Source organism: Tachyglossus aculeatus, chromosome 21 (assembly GCF_015852505.1).
Source record: "Tachyglossus aculeatus isolate mTacAcu1 chromosome 21, mTacAcu1.pri, whole genome shotgun sequence".
NCBI lineage: Eukaryota > Metazoa > Chordata > Mammalia > Monotremata > Tachyglossidae > Tachyglossus > Tachyglossus aculeatus.
In genome coordinates this window covers 4,709,943-4,732,674 of record NC_052086.1, presented here as the reverse complement: position 1 = coordinate 4,732,674, position 22,732 = coordinate 4,709,943, and the positions used below count along the sequence as shown (strand labels likewise).

Below are 22,732 nucleotides of genomic sequence, written 5' to 3'. Positions count from 1 at the left end.
AATCTGTGCACCAGAAGAGGTGACATTTAAGAAAGGAAACTCTATCTTATGCTAATCGAGGTCATGAAATATTTTCCCTGTTTGTTTTTGCCTGCTGGGCCAAATGGAGTCAAACCATTAAATTTCCAAAGTAGGTGGTCACTGTAAAGGCTGCTGTCCAGTTGATAAGCTCGTTGTGGGCAGGGAATTTGTCTGTTTATTGTTCTACTGTCCTCTCCCAAGTGCTCAGTACAGAGCTCTGCACACAGTAAGTGCTCAATAAATATGAACGGATGAATAAATGAACCTGCGGAAACTTTTCCCCATCCACCCCCTCGCCCTCACCGTCCCTATCCACTCTCCTCATCCCCTCACTCTCACTCCCTTATCACTGGCCCCGATTTCTGTTGTGTGTTTTTTTATGATATTTGTTAAGCGCTTAACCCTCTTCTTCCTTTTTTGTTGTTTTTTTTTAAACGGCATTTCTTAACCTCTTACTATGTGCCAGGCACTGCATTAATCGCTGGGGTAGATACAAGCTAATGAGTTTGGACACAGTCCCTGTCCCACATGGGGCTCCCAGTCTTCACCGCATTTTCCAGATGAGGAAACTGAGGCCCAACTTGCCCGAGGTCACTCAGCAGACAAGTGGCGGTGCCAGGGTTGGAACCCACGTGAATCAAGCAACCAATCATTGGTATTTATTGAGCACTTACTATGTGGAGAGCGCTTAAGAGAGTACAATCCAACAGAATTAGCAGTCACGTTCCCTGCCTGTAATGAGCTTACAGACTAGAAGGGGCAACAGGTATTCATGTGAATAAATAATTGACAATGTAGAATTTTAAGACATGCCCACAAGGACTTTCTGACCCCAAGGCCTGACCTCTATCCTCTGGGTCATGTTACTTGCCCTACAAATGTTTGGTGACCTAGCTTCTCGACCTCCACCTGACGGCAACTCTGACCTCTCTCATCTGAGGGGGTGCTAGCTTCTTGCTCCCACCAACCTCCACGGCCTACCTTCCCAACCTCACAACTCCCCCAGAATCCTTCTCCCAGACTGTCGGCTTGTTGTGGGCGGGGGATGTGTCTGTTTATTGTTCTACTATCCCAAGCGCTTAATACAGTGCTCTGCACACAGTAAGCACTCGATAAATACGACTGACTGAATGAATGAACGGACACCCCTTCTCCACTCTGGGTCTCGCCCGGAGTCTTGCTTCCTCAGTGTCTCTGGGCCCACCCAGATCCAAAAGACTCCCAGGCCTGGGTTCTAACCACATTGCCATGCTGAGTCCAGGGTTCATTTGAACATTTTAATCACCTACCTACTGTCCTTTTCTTTCTCTCCCTTAATATACTCTCGATTTTTTTTTGAATTATTAAACGCTCTGCCTGGGGATTTTTAAGCTTACCTGATGATATCCAATAGGCCTATCTGCAACATCAGGTGATGTCGGACTTGACTACACTCTAGAAACAAAGAAATAATAGGCAAAGGTGCTTACCTCTTCATAAAACTTCAACTGAGGGACTGCTTCATCAATTTCATTCATACAAAAATCTTTAAAAAGCAAGAAACCTAGAAAACACAAATGACATATTTGAGGTTCCTACAGATGAGATCAGTTCAATTCTACAGAGACCATGGGACTATGTCTTCTCTTTTCCTTTTCAATATGAGGTTGCTGGGGATATTTTTTTCCCCTCTTTCCTCTATTGATATACAGCTGATGATACTCTATTTAAAGTATTTCTGCCCCAGCTTACTATGCAGCTGTATATTAGACTGACAGCTCATTGTGGGAAGGGAATGTGTCTGTTTATTGTTGCACTGTCCTCTCCCAAGTGCTTATTACAGTGCTCTGCACTTGGTAAGCACTCAATAAATACGACTGAATGAATCAGAACAGTTCCTCACAACCCCATTTTACGTGGCGTAGTGGATAGAGCCATGAGCATGGGAATCAAAAGGTCATGGGTTCTAATCCCAGCTCCACCACTTGTCTGCCTTGTGACCCTGGGCAAGTCACTTCACTTCTCCATGCCTCAGTTAACTCATCTGTTAAATGGGGATTGAGACTTTGAGCCTAATGTAGGAAAGGTACTGTGTCCACCCCCATTTACTTGTACCCACCCCAGACCTTAGAACAGCACCCGGCACGTAGTAAGCGCTTGACAAATATTATTATTATTATTACATAGATTGGCCATCCTCCCAGACATCCTCTTACCAAAGCCTCTGACAGGCAGAAAAAGAAACAGACTGGAGTTTTATTTCCAACTTTACCCCTTATCTGGTGGAGGTATGGAAAGCAATGAGAGGGATTGGGTCCAACACGATTTGCTTGTATCCACCCCGGCACTTAGTACAGTGTCTGGCACACAGCAAGCGCTTAACAAATATCAGAGTTATTAATAAAATGGTCAAAAGGGAGCCAAAGCCTAAGTGAAAAGTTGTTAAGACAGGAGGTCTTTTTTTGTTTTTGTTTTTATTTTAATGGTATTTTATGGTATTTGTTAAGTGCTGTGCCAAGCACTGTTGTAGGTGCTGGGTAGTAATGAGACAATCAGGTTGCATATTCATTCATTCATTCAATCGTATTTATTGAGCGCTTACTGTGTGCAGAGCACTGTACTAAGCGCTTGGGAAGTACAAGTTGGCAACATATAGAGATGGTCCCTACCCAACAACGGGCTCAGGACATAGTCCTTGTCCCTAATGGGGCTCGTAACCTAAGTAGGAGGGAATAGGATTTAATCCCCATTTTACAGATGAGGTACCTGGAGGTCCACAAGTGAAATGACTTGCCCAAGATCATGCAGCAGGCAAGTGGCAAAGCCAGGATTATAATTCAGGTTCTCCTCACTCCCAGGCCCGTTTTCCCTCCACCAGGCCATAAAGATCACTTTCTCTGGGAGGGACAATTGGGTGGCTCACCCAGAAAAGCCAATAAGGGGCCTCAATCAATCAATCCACGGTATTGATCGAGCGCTTACTGTGTGCAAAGCAATGAATCAATCAACGGTATTTACTGAGCGCTTACTGCATGCTAGGCAATTGATCGATCAATGGTCTTTATTGAGCACTTACTATTTGCAGAAGCCTGAACTAAGCACTTGGCAGGGTGCAATCTAGCAGAGATGGTAGACATTTCCCTGTCCACCATGAGCTTACAGTCTTGAGAAAATCAGATGCAACCAAGGTGGTAGTACAGTGGTTGGTCTGCACACAGTAAGCACTTAATAAATATGACTGAATGAATGTTCTTGAACCCTGATCACAAGGGGTTTACACTCTACACAAGGTGAGACTGGCTTTAAAATTGGCAAGGAACAGGGTAGTAATTAGGGAGTGATATAAATGTGGTCATTTTGCCTCATCACTTCAAGAGAGGTGCAAAGATAACTCACTGGCACCTCTGTTTTCCACTTAGAATAACTGAGAGGTAGGAATAGGGGAAGGAGGGAGAGACAGAGACAGAAAGAAAGAGAACACAAACCTGAATCTCGCCACACCACTTCAAGAGAAGCAATGTGGCCTAGCGGCAAGAGCCGGGGCTGGGAGTCAGAAAGACCTAGGTTCCAATCCCAGCTCTGCCACTGAATAATAATGGCATTTATTAAGCGCTTACTACGTGCCACTTGCCTGCCGGTTGACCTTGGGCAAGCTACTTCACTTCTCTAGGCCTCAGTTCCCTCATCTGTCAAAAGGGGATAAAGGCTCTGAGCCCCATGTGGGACAGGGACTGTGTCCAACCCGATTAGGCTATACCTACCTCAGCGCTTAGTACAGTGTCTGACACACAGTTATCACTTAACAAACACCATTAAGAGGAAGAAGAAAATATAAAAAAGAGAGGGTGCTTCACTGGGCCATTGAGAGAGAGAGACAGAGAGAGACAGAGAGAGAGAGACAGAGAGAGAGAGACTGTCAAGACTGTGAGGGAGAGAAAAACAACCTGAATTGGAGCGTGGCCCTTGTCACTCTTGGAGTGATTTCAGGGGGGGTCCCTGAAGTGGTTCTAGGGTTATCTGGGGTGCCCCTGGACTCCCCTAAAAGCCATCACTCCTAGGGCCCCAACAGAGCTCTGTAGAGGACGATCACAGCCAAGATTTATATTTATATCTATGTGCATGCATGTGTGTATGTATACATGTAAAAAAAAAAAAAAAATATATATATATATATATATATATATATAGTATTTGTTAAGTGCTTCTTATGTGTTAGGCACTATACTAAACGTTGGGCTATATAAGAGCTAATCAGGTTGGACACAGTCCCTGTCCCTGTCCCAGATGGGGCTCCCAGTCTTAATCCACATTTTACAGATGAGAGAACTGAGGCCCGCAAAAGTGAAGTGAATTCGCCCAAAGTCACCCAGCGGACAAGTGGCAGAGCCATCATTAGAACCCAGGTCCTTCTGAGTCCCAGGTCTGTGCTCTGTCCACCAGCCCATGCTGCGTCTCAAGACCCACTCGCCCGCCTTCCCCTCCCAGGTCACTCCTTCCAAAAGAACCCAGACCTGACCACATTGAGCAGTCAGGAAAGAAACCTGAGGGAGGGGAAGAGTGGACGGAAAAAAGGGGTACTCCCTTGGTGGCTCTGAGATTCCTGGGGTGCCAGATCAGGGACAGCCGAGAGCAGATTAGTATGTTGCCAACTTGTACTTCCCAAGCGCTTAGTGCAGTGCTCTGCACACAGTAAGGGCTCACTAAACACGATTGAATGAATTGTCCTGTTTGTTTATCTGTTAGTTTTATGGTACTTGTTAAGTGCTAATTATGTGTTCAACACTGTTCTAAGCACTGGGGTAGGTATAAACTTATCAAATCAGACATAGTCACCACCTGATCTGGGGGATATCACAGTCTTAAGTAGGAAGGAGAACCGGTATTGAATCCCCGTTTTACAGTTGAGGGAACTGAAGCCTAGAGGAAGTTAAGTGACTTGCCCAAGGTCACCCAGCAAACAACTGGCCGAGCAATTGGCAGAGTCAGAATTAGAACCCAGATCCTCTGACTGCCAGATCCGTGCTGTTTCCACTCAGCCACAATCTTCTTTAGACAATTTTACCCTTAAAAATCCACACCTTATTTTTTTTTGTCTTTATGGCGTTGATTAAGCACTTACTATGTGTCAAATACTGTTCTACGTGCTGGGGTAGATACAAGTTAACTAGGTTGGACCCAATCCCTGTACTGCCTGGGGCTCAGAGTCTAAGTAGGAGGGAAAACAGGAAAACTGAGGCCCAGAGAAGTCAAGTCAGTCAGTCAGCCAGTCAATCAATCCTATTTATTGAATGTGAGCAGAGCACTGTACTAGGCAGTTGGGAGCATGCAAAATAACAATATAACAGACACATTCCCTGCCCACAACGAGCTTACAGTCCAGAGGCCGAGGTTATTGACTCGCAGCAAGCAACTGGCAGAGGCAGGATTAGAACCCAGGTCCTCTGCCTTCCAGGCCCGTGTTCCCGTGTTCTTTCCACCGGGCCACGCTGCTCCTTATTTCCGAGTACGAGCTGCCAATACAATAGCAGGAAGGACACCCCTGCATTTTGCCGTGTCCAAAGATGGATCAATTCAGTATTGGACAGTTTTATGAAGAGGCCTCTGTGCACGCTGAATACCATAAAATGGTGCTTCGGAACGTGAAATGTCAACTTGTCTGAGAAGAAAATATTGAAAATAGTAGAACGTCTAAAAGGAAGCTCTATTTCAAGGAAAAAAAAACCAACCAACTCTCAGGTTTTCCACCTGGTGGAGAACAATCTGGAGGAATACGTAAACCCTAAAAATAAACACAAATGCCTGAAATAAACACCCTAAAGCAACCCGCACAAACACACACTTTCTATTTCTCTCTCTTTCTCTCTAAAGCTGGGACATTGCCACAAGAAAAGGCGCAAGGGCTAGAGGACGGAGCATGGTCCCGGGAGTCCGAAGGACCTGGGTTCTAATCCCGGCCCCGCCCCTTGTCTGCTGTGTGACCTTGGGCAAGTCACTTCACTTCTCTGGGCCTCAGTTCCCTCATCTGTCAAATGAAGATTAAGATTGGGAGCCTCATGTGGGGCAGGGCTATGTCCAACCTGATCAGCTACAGTGCCTGGCACACAGTGAGTTGCTTAAACAAATACCATTTTTTTAAAAAGTGTATTAATGGCACTAGTAATAATAATAATAATAATGATGGCATTTGTTAGGCGGTTACTATGTGAGAAGCTAGGGGGGATACAAGGTGATCAGGTTGTCCCACGTGGGGCTCACAGTCTTAATCCCCATTTTACAGATGAGGGAACTGAGGCACAGAGAAGTTAAGTGACTTGCCCAAAATCCCACAGCTGACAAGTGGCGAAGCCGGGATTAGAACCCATGACCTCTGACTCCCAACCTCAGTGCTCTTTGCACTGAGCCACGCTGCTTCTCAGTACTAGTAGCTCAGTGGAAAAGAGCAAGGGCATTGGAGTCAGAGGTCATGGGTTCAAATTCCGCCTCTGCCAATTGTCAGCTGTGTGCCTTTGGACAAATCACTTAACTTCTCTGTGCCTCAGTTATCTCATCTATAAAATGGGGATTAAGACTGTGAGCCCCCCGTGGGACAACCTGATCACCTTGTAACCTCCCCAGCGCTTAGAACAGTGCTTTGCACATAGTAAGCGCTTAACAAATACCACCATTATTATTAGCAGTACTATTTATGGAGTGTTTCTTGAGTGCAGAACACTGTACTATGGGCTGGGAGAGGACACACAGGTGGTAATTAGGTACAGGCCCTGAATCTCAAGAGCTCACAACCTAAGAAGTCCTCCAGAGGTTAAGAATAGCTCCCTGAGAAGGGGGACAAGGCATCTAGATGATGTGCTCCTGCCAACCTGGAATTATTCCGTCTTGGGCACTCAGAATCAATCCCTCAGATTTATTGAGCGCTTAACGTGTGCAGAGCACTGCACTAAGCGCTTGCTAGAGTTTGCTGTAACAGAATTGGCAGACACATTCCCTGTCGGTCAATCGATCGCGTTTACTGAGCGCTTGCAGTGCGCAGAGCACTGAACTGAGAGCTGGGGGGATTCAGTTCCCTCGTCTGTAAAATGGGGATCGAGACTGTGAGCCCCAAGTGGGACAGGGACTGTGTCCTACCCGATTTGCGTGTATCTACCCCAACGTTGTGCCTGGGACACAGTAAGTGCTTAACAAATGCCACAATTATTACTATTATTATCCAAAATTACCGAGTTGGCAGAAACATTCCCAAGCAATCAATCATGTTTTTGAGCACTCACCATGTGCAGAGCACTGTACTAAGCCCTTGAGAGAGTACAATATAACCATAAGATCATTATATAACCACGTATAATAACTATGATATAACTCTAAGCTCATTGTCCACAATGGCCTTATAGTCCAGAGGACGATCTGACGGTCTAGAGGCCCATCAATCCCTCAAACCTACTGAGCACTGACTATGTGCAGAGCACTGTACTGAGCACTTGGGAAGCAGCGTGGCATAGTGGATAGAGCCTGGGCGTCAAGAGGTCATGAGTTCTACTCCTGGCTCTGTCACTTTCTGCTGTGTGACCTTGGGCAAGACATTTCATTTCTCTCAGTTACCTCATATGTAAAATGAGGAATGAGACTGTGAGCCCCACATGGGACAGGGACCGTATGCAATCTGATTTGCTTGTATCCAACCCAGTGCCTAGTACAGTGCCTGGCACATAGGAAGCACTTAACAAATATCATAATAATAATAATGATTATTATTATTGGAAAAGTCCAATCCAACAGAGTTGATAGATCCAATCCCTGCCCAAAGGGGTGCTTACGTTATACAGGGAGAGAAGAAGACATTGAAATCGATTACGGAGTAGGGAAATGGCAGTGAGGGTGGTAGGAGACAGATAGGGAAGGGGCTCGGCAAAGGATGGAAAATGGGGAACTGGATTGTCAGCGCTTGGAGAGAGCGACGCTGAGAGAAACTGACTGGGAGAGGGAGGCCAACAGCAACAGCAATAACCAGATGTCCTAGCCACAAAAGAGATGGAGCTCACTGTAGGAGCAGGGAGTGGGGGAAAAAAAAAACATCGAATGGCTTTCAAATCCAGGAATCTGGTTTGTACCCCCAGAATCTACAACGACGTATATGATTACAGAAAAGAGAACACAAGTTTCGGAATCCTTCCTAAATCAAACCTCCTGCAACAAGCATTCCCTCTAGACTGTAAGCTCATCATGGACAAGAGTAATAATAATAACGGTACTTGTTAAGCGCTTACTATGTGCTTACACTTACACTGTTCTAAGCACTGGGGTAGATACAAGGTCATCAGGTTGGACATAGTCCCTGTCCCACATGGGGCCAAACTCTTAGTCTCCATTTTCCAGATGAGGTAACGGAGGAGAAGTTAAGTGACTTGCCCAAGGTCACATGGCAGACATTTGGTGGGGCTGGGATTAGAACCCAGGACCTTCTGAGGCCTTCTCAGGCCCATGCTGTTGTACTGTCCTCTCCCAAGTGCTTAGGATGGTGCTCTGCACGTAGCAAGTGCTCAATAAATACCATTGATTATTTGATTAATCTCTCACACCTGAAATAGTAAAACGCACCAACCACTTATAGCATTCACATAGGGGGCAGACACCTGCCTTCAGCATGCTTTTCTATACGTTTACTTGATTGTGCATTCAGTTATTTTTTTAATGGTATTTGTTAAGCCATTAAAAAAAGAATGTCAAGAAAACAAAGATCATGACAACAAGAACCTTTAACACATTTGTAGTGGACGGAGAGAAGACTGAAATAGTTGACAATTTTTCTCTCCTGGAATTGATAATCAATAATAAAAGAATTAGTAGCCAAGAAATATGCTGAAGATTAATGTTAGTAGGACTTGCTATGAGGAGCCTGAAAATAGTCATGAAATGTGCTGATGTAACAACTGCCACAAAAATACAAATTGTCAACTCTGTGGTGTTTCCAGTGATAATGTATGGATCTGAAAACTGGACAGTGAAAAAACAGGATAGAAAGAACATCGATTCTTTTGAAATGTGGTGTTGGAGAAGGCTCCTGCAAATCCCATGAACTGCCCGAAAAACAAACAAATGGATTTTGGAGCAAACTAAACGAAAAAGGTCTTTGGAAGGCCAAATGGCTCGACTTAGATTAGCAAATTTAGGACACATAATCAGGAAGACTAAATCTCTGGTGAAGACACTAATACTAGGAAAAGTCCAAGGAAAGCATGGAAGAGGTAGAGCAGCAGCTAGATGGACGGAGGCCATAACAGCGATAACGGACAAACCGATAGAAAGGTTGCGGATTATGGCAGAGGACTGGATGTTCTGGAGAAAATATATCCATGGAGTTGCTATGAATTGGAACCCAGCGCTTAGAACAGTGCTTTGCACATAGTAAGCGCTTAACGAATACCATTATTATTATTATAACTCGACGGCACTTAATAATAATAATTCATTAAGTGCAGGCATTGGAACAGATACAAGCCAATCAGGTTGAAAACAGTCTATGTCCCACCTAAGGCTCACATCTTAATCCTCTTTTTATAGATGAGACAACCGAAGCCCAGGGAAGTGAAGTGATTTACCCTAGCTCACGCCGCAGACAAGTGGTAGAGCCAGGATTAGAACCCAGCTCCTCTGACTCCCAGGCTCGTGCTCTTTCCACTAAGCCACGCTGCTTCTCGGATTATTTAGCGTGGCAACTCTAATTGGATATATACTTAAGTCCAACTCCCCTGTTAGTATGTAAGCTCCTTGTACACAGAGAATGCATCCCTCCTCTGTGTTCTGCTTTCCCGAGCACTTGATAATAATGGCATTTGTTAAGCGCTTACTATGTGCCAGACACTGTACTAAGCGCTGGGGTGCATATGAGCAAATCAGGTTGGACACAATCCCCGTCCCATATGGGGCTCACGGTCTTAATCCCTCCATTTTACAGATGAGGGAACTTGAGGCCCGGAGAAGTGAACTAACCGGCCCAAAGTCACCACAGCAGACAAGTGGCGGAGCCGGGATTAGAACCCATGACCTCTGGTTCCCAGGCCCAGGCTCTATCCAGTACATCATGCTACTTCTCCAACACTGCATCCACTGGTGTTCAGTAACTGCTATCGCTACTTCTAACAGGTAATATATCTAATATAAACCTAGACCACAAGGCCACATGCATAAAAAGGTCGCTTGGGGTTTTTTAATGGTATTTATTAAGTTCTAACTATGTTCCAGGCCCCTCTCAGGATGGCACCTAGGGAGTTTCCAGTCCTCTACCAGTCCCGACAACGGGAAGGAGAGCCAAGCAGAGGCCTGCCCACTCCATTCCTAAATTGGGAAGTGGCTAGCGAGTGCAAGGCAATTTGCTACAAGTCAACTCACCCGTGCTGGGCAGCAGCGGCTCAGAAAAGAGTTGAGTGCAGAGACTCAAGTTTACCCTGCGGGATTCATTCATTCATTCATTCAATCGTATTTATTGAGCACTTACTGTGTGCAGAGCACTGTACTAAGCTCTTGGGAAGTACAAGTTGGCAACATATAGTGACGGTCCCTACCCAACAACGGGCTCACAGTCTAGAGGATTAGACAATGGTAAACCACTTCTGTATTTTTACCAAGAAAATTCTATGGATACACTAGCAGAACGATTGCAGATGGAAAGTGGACCATTCTTGGAGAGATGTATCCATGGAGTCGCTATGGGTCAGAGACGACTCGACAGCATAAGACAAGACAATGTGCCAAGCACTGTACTAAGCGCTGGGGTGGACAGTAGCTAATTAGGTTGGGCACGGTCCATGACCTTCAGGGGGCTCACAGTCTTACTCCCCATTTTACAGATGAGGTAACTGAGGCACAGAGAAGTTGCTGCGGAAAATCAGTTACTCCGATCAGTTTTCTGCAATACTCCATATCTGCTATAGGCAAATGCCAAGGAAAAGGTACTCATACAAAACGGTTAAGTGGCAGTTGAACAGTTGCGAAGCAGCGTGGCTTACTGGAGAGCTCCCGAGCCTGGGCTCTGCCACATGTCTGATGAGGGACCTTGGGCAAGTCACTTCACTTCTCTGGATCTCATTCCCCTCATCTGGAAAATGGGGATTAAGACTGTGAGCCCCATGGGGGACAGGGACTGTGTCCAACCTGATGAATCTGTATCTATCCCAGCACTGAGAACAGTGCTTGGCACATGGTAAGCACTTAAGTACCACCATAATTTTTTAATGGCATTTATTAAGCGCTTACTATGTGCAAAGCACTGTCTAAGCGCTGGGGAGGTTACAGGATGATCAGGTTGTCCCATGGGGGGCTCACAATCTTAATCCTCATTTTACAGATGAGGTAACTGAGGCACAGAGAAGTTAAAAGACTTGCTCAAAGTCACACAGCTGACAGTTGGCGGAGCCGGGATTTGAACCCATGACCTCTGATTCCAAAGCCCGGGCTCTGTTCACCGAACCACGCTGCTTCTCTAATTATCTAATTATTAATGGCAATAGATTATTAGAGGGAAAGAAACCAAAATCATTCTTGGGTTGCACCAACAGATGGCAGCTCGGGCCCTCGAGGAATGCCAAACTTCGCCTCTTTAAATGGGGCAAAGGTTGAATCTACACTTGTTTCCAAAGTTAAGGCTCAAGGGAAAAATAACTTTAATCACCTAAAGTTTCTTACCAATTCTACACGCTGGATCTGGGACTCTCTTATTGTACAAGAATACCGCCAGACCAAGGGACTGTGTCCGACCTGATGCTCTTGCATTTACCTCAGCGCTCAGTACGGGGCTTGGCACGTGGTATAGCACTTAACGAATACCAATCAATCCAACAATGGTATTTATCAAGAGCTTACTATGTGCAGATCATAGTACTACGTGCTTCGATTGTACAACATATCAGAATTATTATTAGTAGTAGTAATAACAATAATTATTGCTGTGTTTATTAAGCCCGGCACTGTACTAAGCACTGGGGTAGATACGAAGTTATTGGGATGGACCCGGTCCCTGTCCCACACTGGGCTCGGGGTCTTCATCCCCATTTTACGGATGAGGTAACTGAGGCACACAGAAGTGATTTGCCCAAGGTCACACAGCAGACAAATGGCAGAGACGGGACTAGAACCCAGGCACTTCTGACTTTCAGGCCCGTGTTTGGTAAGAGCCTCCTCAAACCTTGGGGGTGCAACAAAAAGGACCATTTGAGATAGCTCCCGAGGGTGCTGAGTTTGGGGGATGGGGCAGATGGTGATTTTGTCAAGGGCAAGGGAAATGGGAGGAAAAGCTAGGGAGGGTTTAGCAGGAAAGAGAGGGAGCTGCTTTAGACATCCAGAGTTTGGGGTGGCAGCGGGACATCTGAGTGGAGACATGTTGGAGGAGCAGAGAAAATTCCAGCGAGAGAGAGGTGGGAGGTGAGAACTGGAGCTGTGGATCGGCGGGCTTTTTACAGAGCCGCCTGGGTGACGAAGCCATACGAATGGATGAGTTCCCCAAGCGAGTGTGAATACACGAAGACAAGGCAAAATTCAGGTCCACCTCTAGCACTTGTCCACTGTCAGCTCTTCTATCCAACAGTGTTTTACTGGGCGCTTATTTTGTGCAGAGCACTGTACTAAGCCTCTGGGAGAGTACAATACATCAGAGTTGGTGCGCATGTTCCCTGGCTCCAGTCCATACTCTCCTCTGTTGCCTGGATCATTTTTCTACAGAAACGTTCAGTCTACAATTCCCCACTCCTCAGGAACCTCCAGTGGTTGCCCATCCACCTCTGCATCCTACGGAAACGCCTCACCATAGGCCTTAAAGCCCTCAATCGCCTTGCCCTCTCCTCCCTCGCCTCCCTACTTAATGCGACCCACTTACTTCCACACACTTGGCTCCTCTAATGCCAACCTTCTTACTGGGCCTCGATTTCACCCATCTTGACACCTACCTCTCGCCCATGTCCTGCCCCTGGCCAAGACGACCACTCTCCCCACCTTCAAAGCCTTACTGAAGGCTCATCTCCTCCAAGAGTCCTCATTTCCTTTTCTTCCACTCCATTCTGAGTCACCCTGATTTGTTCCCTTTATTCACCCCTCCCTCAGCCCCAAAGCACTTATGTCCAGATCTGTACAGTCTAATGGGATCCTGAGGAGTCTCTTTCTGATTTCACTCCCGCTTGGTCTCACCTTCAAGATGGAAGGCCCAAAAGCAAAATTCATGAAAAGGGACATTTGAATAGTTTATTTCGAGTTGTAGGACACAAGTTGGCTTCCTTTAAAAACTAAATAATATGTTTTAAAGGAAGCTAACTTGTGTCCTGATATTAGGGTTCAACTCAAAATAAATTTGTATGTTTATATAATACAATATATATCCATATGCATATATTAAAGGAAGCCATCATATGTATATATGTATTTATATTTCTTAAAGGAAGCCAAAGTGTATATAATAATTACGATGGTATTTGTTAAGTGCTTACTATGTGCCAGGCATTGTACTAAGTGCTGGGGTAGATACAAGCAAATCAGATTGGACCCTGTTCCTGTCCCATGTGGGGCTCACTGACTCATTTTACAGATGAAGCAACTGAGGCCCAGAGAAGTGAAGTGACTTGCCCAAGGTCACACAGCAGGCAAATGGCAGAGCCGGGATTAGAACCCCGGGGTCTATCCACTATAGTTTTAAAGGAAGCCAACATATATATGTGTATAATACCGATGGCATTTGTTAAGCCCTTACTATGTGCCAAGCACTGTATATATCTTAATAGCACATTTTCTGAAATATAACCATAAAATTATTCAGGTCTAGTTGAAACAAACCAAAGGTGGCACTTTCAATCCCTAAATAAGCACAATACGATACAATGGAAATGCTAATACAATTTAAATGGAACAATGAGAACAAACACCACTATAATTAAACCTAATTCCAAAACAAAAAAAAAGGAGTCTTAACAGAACAAATTAAAGTTAAATGTTCCAACAGCTTTAAAAAATAGTCATTTCCTACCAGCTTGGCTTGGATTTTTCATTTCCCACTTAATGCATCTCAAGATAGAAAGTCTTTGAGTTCCAATAAAACGTGGCAAGCGATCGCATGAAATGCCTTGTGATTTTCAGAATTTCACTTCAACTACTGACAATCATTTGCGGAAAATTCCTATGTACATTTTTGCAGTGTATTCCAAACCAGATATAATCATACTTCTCCATCACCTGCTCTTCTCTTCTGTTTCCAAACCAACGCTCAGCACTTCTGCATTATTAAAGCTATCTTAGCTTAATTTCCTGACTTGCTAAATAAAATGAGCTTCCCACAGGGAAAGGTAGAAACAAGTACAACCGCAAAGCAGGGGAATCAACTTCACGAGCCTGAATGAGAACCCAGGTCACGGCTTCCGGGCCCGGGCTTTTTCCTCCAGGACTCAAATCTACGCATCTATCACATTTACCAAGTGCTGACTGTGTGCAGTGCACCCGGGAGACTACAATAACTACAGAGTAGGGAGACTCGTTCCCTGCCCACAACGAGCTTACAGTCCAGAGGGGGAGACGGCCGTTCAAGTGTAAATAAGCAAATTGAGGATATGTCCATAAGGGTGGTGGAGCTGAGGGAGGGATGAATAAAGGGGGTAAACCAGGGTGACGCGGAAGGGAGTGGGAGAAGCGGAAAGGGGGGCTTAGTCTGGGAAGGCCTCTTGGAGGAGATGTGCCTTCAGTGAGGCTTTGAAGTAGGGGAGAGTAACTTGTCTGTCAGATATCAGGAGGGAGGACTTTCCAGGCCAGAGGCAGGACGTGGGCGAGAGGTCGCCGGCGAGATGGATGAGAATGAGGTCCAGTGAGAAGGTGGGCATTAGAGGAGCGAAGTGTGAGGGCTGGATTGGAGTAGAAGAGAAGTGAGGTGAGAAAGGAGAGGGCAAAGTGATTGGGTGATTTAAAGCCGACAGTGCAGAGTTTCTGTTTGATGCAGAGGTATAATGGATGTTGAGGTGGATGGGCAACTCCTGGAGGTTCTCAAGGAGTGGGGGAGCGTGGACTGAACGTTTCTGTAGAAAAACTATCCGGGCAGCAGAATGAAGTAGGGACCGGAGTGGGGAGAGACAGGAGACAGACAGGTCATCAAGGAGGCTGATACAGAATCTATGTATCTTATCTACATCTAATACGCAACATACTCATCATACAACAAGGGAGGCTGCTGGTGAGAAAGGAGGATAGATATAAAGATAGATAGATATAGAGACATATAGGTATAGATATAAATGGATAGCTAGAAAAGTAAATGTAGACCTAGATATAGCCAGATGTACATATAGGCAGAGCCTGGGACCAAAGAGGCAGACTCAAAAACCAGGGCAGGCAAGTCTTGCACTTCATTCATTTGATCGTATTTATTGAGCGTTCACTGCATGCTCAGCCCTGTACTAAGCGCTTGGGAGAATACATTATAACAATAAAAAGATGCACTCCCTGCCCTCAATGAGCTTTTCTACCAGTACGACTCACCAGTGCTGCAAAAATCTCTCTCTCTGCACACAAACCACGGGGAAGCATCAGTAGGTCACACACTGGTTTTTTCAGCCAGGCATACACACACAAGCACATACACAAACACACACACACACACACACAAATGGACTCACACCTGCAGGAATGTCACCTTTGCAAACTAAGGGCATATCGCCACGTCGATCCTTTAAGGTACACATTTTCTTCCCGGATCTAAACGAAACTGAATTTTCTATCACTTGCTCAAACAGGGTCAATGGGATCAACCACAGTTGGAGAGGGGATTTGTTTATATTAATGTCTGCCGCTCCCTCTACACTGTAAGCTCATTGTGGGCAGAGGATGTGCCTGTTTACCAGTGCGCTGTACTTCCCCAAGCGCTTAGCAGTGCTCTGCATGCAGTAAGCACTCAATAAATACCAATGACTGACTCATTATAATGAGCCCTTCTCTTCTAGAACTTTAGGGTCTCCCTGACATTTCATTTCAGTTTACACTGTACACGGCAAAATGTGTCAGAAAAACAAACTAAATCCTTCTGAATGGATGTGATTTTCATTGGACAATGAAGCAAGAGAGCCTGAAGTCCGTACACGCCGAGAGATGAAGCCACGGCGCAGGCAGCGATGAATGCAATTAAAGAGAAATTCTTGGCCTGTTCCAGTCACTAATTGGCACCTTACCCAACAGACAACAAAGGAGGCTGCTGGTGGAAGAGGAGGGTGAAAATACAGCCACACACACACACAAAAAAAAATCCTTTCAACTTCATGCCAAATATTTTGGTTCATTTCAATCTTTTCCAAGCATTTTATTTAATTTGTGAGGAAAAGTAAAGGCTTTGGGTAATGGTACAATAATCACATTTTCTTCCACTGCCTTTATCTTCCTCTCAAATTCTTGTCAGACTTTCATCTGGTTCCGTTTCTGTATACATGTATGAAAAGATAATAACAAAGAGGGACAGAGCAGCCTAAGGGAAAGAGGATGGGCCCAGGAGTCAGAAGACGTGGGTTCTAATTCCGGCTCTTGCCACGGGCCTGCTGCGTGACCCTGGGCAAATTACTTCACTTCTCTGGGCCTCAGTTCCCTCATCTGTAAAATAGGAATTCAATACCAGTTCTCCTTCCTGTTTAGACTGTGAGCCCTGAGGGGCAGGGACTGTGTCTGACCTGGTTATCTTGTACTTTCTCCAGCATTTACAACAGTGCTTGACAGGTAGTAAGCGCTTAAGAAATACCACAATTATTATTAATAGTAATCACGTGAAACCAGCTAAAGAGAGGAAACAATGCTCAATCAGCACAACTTGAATAGCCTGCCTTATTGAATAGAATAGCCCTACTAAGCCCTGACTTGGATACAAGCAAATCAAGTTGGACACAGTCCCTGTCAAGTGGAGCTCGCAGTCTCAATCCCCATTTTCCAGATGAGGGAACTGAGGCCCAGAGAAGTGAAGTGACTTGCCCAAGGTCCCACAGCTGACAAGTGGAGGAGCTGGGATTAGAACCCATGACCTTCTCATTCCCAGGCCCAAGCTCTATCCACTAGGCCATACTGCTTCTCTAATCCATTCATTCACTCAATGGTATTTATTAAGTGTTTACTGTGTGAAGCACTGTATTAAGCGCTTGGGGGAGTCCAATACAACACCAAACAGACACATTCCCAGCCCACAAGGAGCTCCCAGTATAGATCCAGGTGACGAGGCACCTTAGAAGGGAGAAGGAGACAAATCCCAAGACACCAAGACAAGGAGACAAGTCCTTAAGTCTGGGACTGACAGGCTCAAAACACACAAACGGAAACACTCCTCTGTCCAGTGGGCGGCAACCAGATGGAATGTGTTACAACAGGATGTCGTGCAAGCAGAAAGTATCCGTCGGCTGGAGCGATTTGGATAAATGCATGGGCCGCCGGTCTGTATCCCGCCGCTAGAAGACAGTGACTCTCCCCACCACCTTCAAAGCCTCTTGAAAGGCCCATCTCCTCCAAGAGGCCTTCCCAGACTAAGCCCCACTTTTCCTCATCTCCCATTCCCTTCTGCGTCACCCTGACTTGCTCCCTTCGCTCTCCCCGGACCCCCGCCCCAGCCCCACAGCACTTATGCATATATCTGTCATTTTAGCTATTTGCATTGCTGTCTGTCTCCCCTCCTCTAGACTGTGAGCTCGTTGTGGGCAGGGAATGTCACACTTCATTGTTGTATTGCACTTTCCCAAGTGTCTAGTATGGTGCTCTGCACACAATAAACGCTCAATAAATATGACTGGATAAATGAATGGCTAGAAGGGGAACTGCGGGACGCCAAAGACCTCGGACAGGTCGATTTCGTTCTCTGGGCCTCAGTGCCCTCAACAGGCTCCCAAGAGGCTTTCCCAGACTGAGCCCCCTTTTTCCTCTCCTCCTCCCCGTCCCCCCGGCCCTACCTCCTTCCCCTCCCCACAGCATCTTTATATATGTTTGTACAGATGTATTGCTCTATTTATTTTACTGGTACATATTTACTATTCTATTTATTTTATTAATGATGTGTAGACAGCTACAATTCTATTTATTCTGATGGTATTGACACCTGCCTACTTGTTTTGTTTTGTTGTTTGTCTCCCCCTTCTAGACCGTGGGCCCGTTGTTGGCTAGGGACCGACTCTATATGTTGCCAACTTGTACTTTCCAAGCGCTTAGTACAGTGCTCTGCACACAGTAAGCGCTCAATAAATACGATTGAATGAATGAACTATAAAATGGAGATGAAGACTCACCCCCTCTAGGCTGTAACCTCATTGTGGGCAGGGAATATGTCTCTTCCACTGTTCTATTATACTCTCCCAAGTGCTTAGTAAAATGCTCTGCACACAGTAAGCGCTCGGGAAATACAACTGGCAGGCTGTGAGCCTCTGTGGGACATGGACTGTGTCCAACCTGATTAGCTCGGATCTACCCCAGTGCTTAGAACAGTGCCCAGATCACTTTGAGTGCTTTACAAATACCATAAAAAATAAAGGACAACTAAAAAGAAGACAGATCGAATGTGCTAACAAAAGAAATCTATAAATCCTCTAGATTGTAGACTCGTGGTGGGCAGGGAATGTGCCTTTGATAAAGGACAACTAAAAAGAAGACAAATCGAATGTGCTAACAAAAGAAATCTGTAAATCCTCTAGACTGTAAACTCGTGGTGGGCAGGGAATGTGTCTTTTATACTGTACTCTCCCCAGTGCTTAGAACCGTGCTCTGCACACAATAAGCATCTCATAAATAAGACTGACTGACCAACTACATATTAGGGTATCGAAATAGGCAGAAAACACATGGTCTCTCCAAGCATCTACCAGTGGTATTCACTGAACGTTTACTATGTGCAAAGCACTGTGTTAAGCACTTGCCATCATCAAAGGTGAATGCAGGGCCAGAGGGACCATTCAACTGAGTTGGCAATGGCCAAAGGAACCACTCAACTGAGTCGGCAATGGCACAGCTTCTGGTCTTGCTTTAACGTTGTCTTATGGTACTTCACTCATTCATATTTATTGAGCGCTTACTGTGTGCAGAGCACTGTACTAAGCACTTTGGAAGTACAAGTCGGCAACATAAAGAGACGGTCCCTACCCAACAACGGGCTCACAGTCTAGAAGCACTTGTTAAGCACTTACTATGTGCCAAGCACTGTTCTAAGCGCTGGGGTAGATACAAGTTAGTCATGTTGGACGCAGTTCCTGTCCCACATGGGGCTCACACTCTTAATCCCCATTTTCCAGATGAGGTAACTGAGGCCCAGAGAAGTGAAGGTACTTGCCCCAGGTCACAGCAGACAAGAAGCTCCCAGACTGAGCCCCCTTTTTCCTCTCCTCCTCTCCATCGCCCTGCCCCTTCCTACCCCCCGCAGCACTTGTATATATTTGTACATATTTATTACTTTATGTATTTTACTTGTACATATTTACTACTTGATTTATTTTATTAATGATATGCATGTAGCTATAATTCTATTTACTCTGACGGTTTTGACACCTGTCTACCTGTTTTGTTTTGTTGTCTGTCTCCCCCTTCTAGACTGTGAGCCAGTTGTTGGGTAGGGACTGTTTCTATATGTTGCCGACTTGTACTTCCCAGGCGCTTAGTACAGTGTTCTGCACACAATAAGCCTTAATAAATACGACTGAATGAATGAAAGCGTTGGAACCAGAATGAGAGCCCAGGGCCTCTGCCTGTCTTTTGCTGGGCAATCCGGGGTTGGGAGGGGAGGGTGAGGGGGACTATTGCCCCCTGAAAAGACAGACTCAGAACTACACAATGGAACATCTAGAGTCAGAATGTCTTTTAGGTGACCGACATGACCTCACATTCTCAGCTTTGTGTTTAAATGTCCCACCAGAGGAATTACCTAATCACGGTATTAAGTGCTTACTATGTGCCAGGCACTGTCCTAAGTGCTGGGGTAGATACAAGCTAATCGAGTTGGACACGGTCTCTATTCCAGAATGGGATCACTGTCTTAACCCCCATTTTCCAGATGAGAGAATTGAGGCCCAGAGAAGTGAAGTGACTTGTCCAAGGTCACACAGTAGACAAGGAGTGCAGCCTTCAAACTCAGCTCCTTCTGATTTCCAGGCCTGGGCAATATCCACCAGACTACGCTGCTTCTTTCTGCTTCCTTGAATACCTTCAGTTTTCTTTCCAAAGGATCGAGTGGGCAGCCCACTGTCAACTGGGCTTCCCAGAAGCCTCCCGGATCATGCCAAGCAAAGAAGCAGTGCTTCCTAGTGGATAGAGTCCTGCCTCCTCCACTTGTCTGCTGTGTGACCTTAGGCAAGCTCCTTAACTTCTCTGGGCTCCAGTTCCCTCATCTGTAAAATGGGGATGAAGACTGTGAGCCCCAAGTGGGACAACCTAATTACCTTGTATCTACCCCAGCACTTAGAACAGTGCTTGGCACATAGTAAGCTCTCAACAAATACCATAATTATTATAGAGTCTGGGTCTGGGAGTCGGAAGGACATGAGCTCTAGTCCCAGCTCCACCACCTGTCTGCTGCGTGACTTTGGGCCAGTCACTTCACTTCTCTGGGCCTCACTTCCGTCATCTGCAAAATGGGGATGAAAACTGCAACCCCCATATGGGATATGGAATGTGTCCAACTGATTAGCTTGTATCTTTCCCAGCGATCAGTACAGTGCCTTCTGGAACATACTAGGTGCTTAACTGTCAAAAAAAAGTGCATCTCTTCTCCACCGTGCTGAGTGAGCACAGATGGCTGACAAGCAGGAGCCTCCTGGGCCTGCGGCCAGACTTTCTGGCAAAGCCACCGCATCCAGGATGCCTCGGGGGCGGGGAGAAAGCTAGCCCGCAAAAGCTGAGTGGGAGAGCAGCGGAAGCTGCCTTAGATCCCTGCCTCGATGTCCCCACTACCCGTACCCCCTTCTTTCCTTCGCCAATGGCTGGGGCATTCCTTTGGAGGGCATTCATATAAGCTATTGAGGTTTAGGGGGCAGAAGGTACTTATAGAGATCAACTGACGAATAAATCCATAGTATATCCTGGGCGCCTCTTTTTTTATGGTATATTTTAAGCACTTACTATTTGTCAATGCTGTTCTAAGCGTCGAGGAATTCATTTATTTATTCATTCAATCATATTTACTGAAGGCTTACTGTGTGCAAAGCACTGTACTAAGAGCTATGAGGAGTACAATAGAACAATAAACAGACACATTCCATGCCCACCACGAGCTTCCAGTCTAGATGAGGAAACAGACATAAATAGAAATAAAGAAATCACAGATATGTACATAAGCACTGTGGGGCTGGGAGGGGGGATGAATAAAGGGAGCAAAGGAGAAGGTATGAGTTAATTAGGTTGGACACAGTCCCTGTCCCCCCTGGGGTTCACAGTCTGAGTAGGAGGGAGAGGAGGTATCCCCCTTTCACAGTTGAGGAACCAGGCACAGAGAACTGAAGTGATTTGCCCAAGATCACATGGCAAGAAACTGGAAGAACCGGGATTAGAACTCAGGTGATTCTGAGTCCGAGGCCCGGGCTCTCTCCCCTAAGCCACAATGCCTCCTCTTGGTAGAACCCATCGTACTAAACGTTTGGACTTCAAATCTTCACATTTCCATCGTCTTCCCCCTCGTGGTTGGCTTCTTGAGTGGCTTTCACCAGACACCTTTCTTCAGGAAGCTTCTGGGCCCACGGCTACTGTCGGCCTGGTTTGGTTCTGGGTTTTCTTCAAAGCTCCAGTGCTTACTCTGTGTCAAGCAAGCGCTGGGGTAGATACATTCGATCCCGTTGGACACGGTCCTTGTCCCGCATGGGGCTCACAGTCTACTTAGAAGGAAGAACACTGACTGAGCCCCCATTTTAAAGGTGATCAAACTGAAGCCCCGAGAAGTGACTTGCCCAACACCCCAGAGCAGATGAGCGGTGAAGCCGGGATTAGAACCCATGTCCTCTTACTCCCAGGACCGGGCTCTATCCATAAAGCGGCACTGCTTCCGTCCTTCCCACCACCAACAAGATTGAGTCTGGTCATTCATTTATTCATTCAATCGTACTAAGCACTGTACTAAGTGCTTACCCACATGAGGGGGACCCTCGGCCCCCTATGAAATGACCTTGACGACTAGAAGAGTGTTGAGGGGGGCGGGGGGCGGCCCTGCCCAAGTCTTGGAGGGCCTGAAAACCGTTCCTTTAGCCGGCGCTAACTGCAACTCCCATTACTGTCATTTTTTGTCCTTGCTTTATTACTCGGTCCATTTTGCTTTCTGGGTTTGTCCTCACCCTTTGATTTGCCCCCTTCATTCACCCCCGCCCCCTCTGCCTCACCCCCCTTACATTCATATCCTTCCCAGACTGAGACCCCTTTGTCCTCTCCTCCTCCTCATCCCCCCCGCCCTACCTCCTTCCCCTCCCCACAGCACTTGTATATATGTTTGTACAGATTTCTTACTCTATTTATTTTACTTGTACATATTTACTATTCTATTTATTTTGTTAATGATGTGCATCTAGCTTTATTTCTATTTATTCTGATGACTTGACACCTGTCAACATGTTTTGTTTTGCTGTCTGTCTCCCCCTTCTAGACTGTGAGCCCGTTGTTGGGTAGGGACCATCTCTATATGTTGCCAACTTGTACTTCCCAAGCGCTTAGTATAGTGCTCTGCACACAGTAAGCGCTCAATAAATACAATTGAATGAATGAATGAATCCATCATTTACCGACTCATATTCAC

The 22,732-nt window shown here is 45.9% G+C and overlaps 1 protein-coding gene across 2 annotated transcripts in view; it reads right to left on the bottom strand.

Moving 5' to 3' along the window:
* Positions 1-22,732, bottom strand: part of GRK3 (G protein-coupled receptor kinase 3) — a 151,243-nt gene that overhangs the window by 74,318 nt on the left and 54,193 nt on the right. For both annotated transcript variants that reach the window (XM_038763157.1, XM_038763158.1), the window contains one exon: positions 1,491-1,564. In XM_038763157.1, coding sequence (XP_038619085.1) covers positions 1,491-1,564 — 74 coding nt within the window. The remainder of the gene's footprint in view (positions 1-1,490; positions 1,565-22,732) is intronic.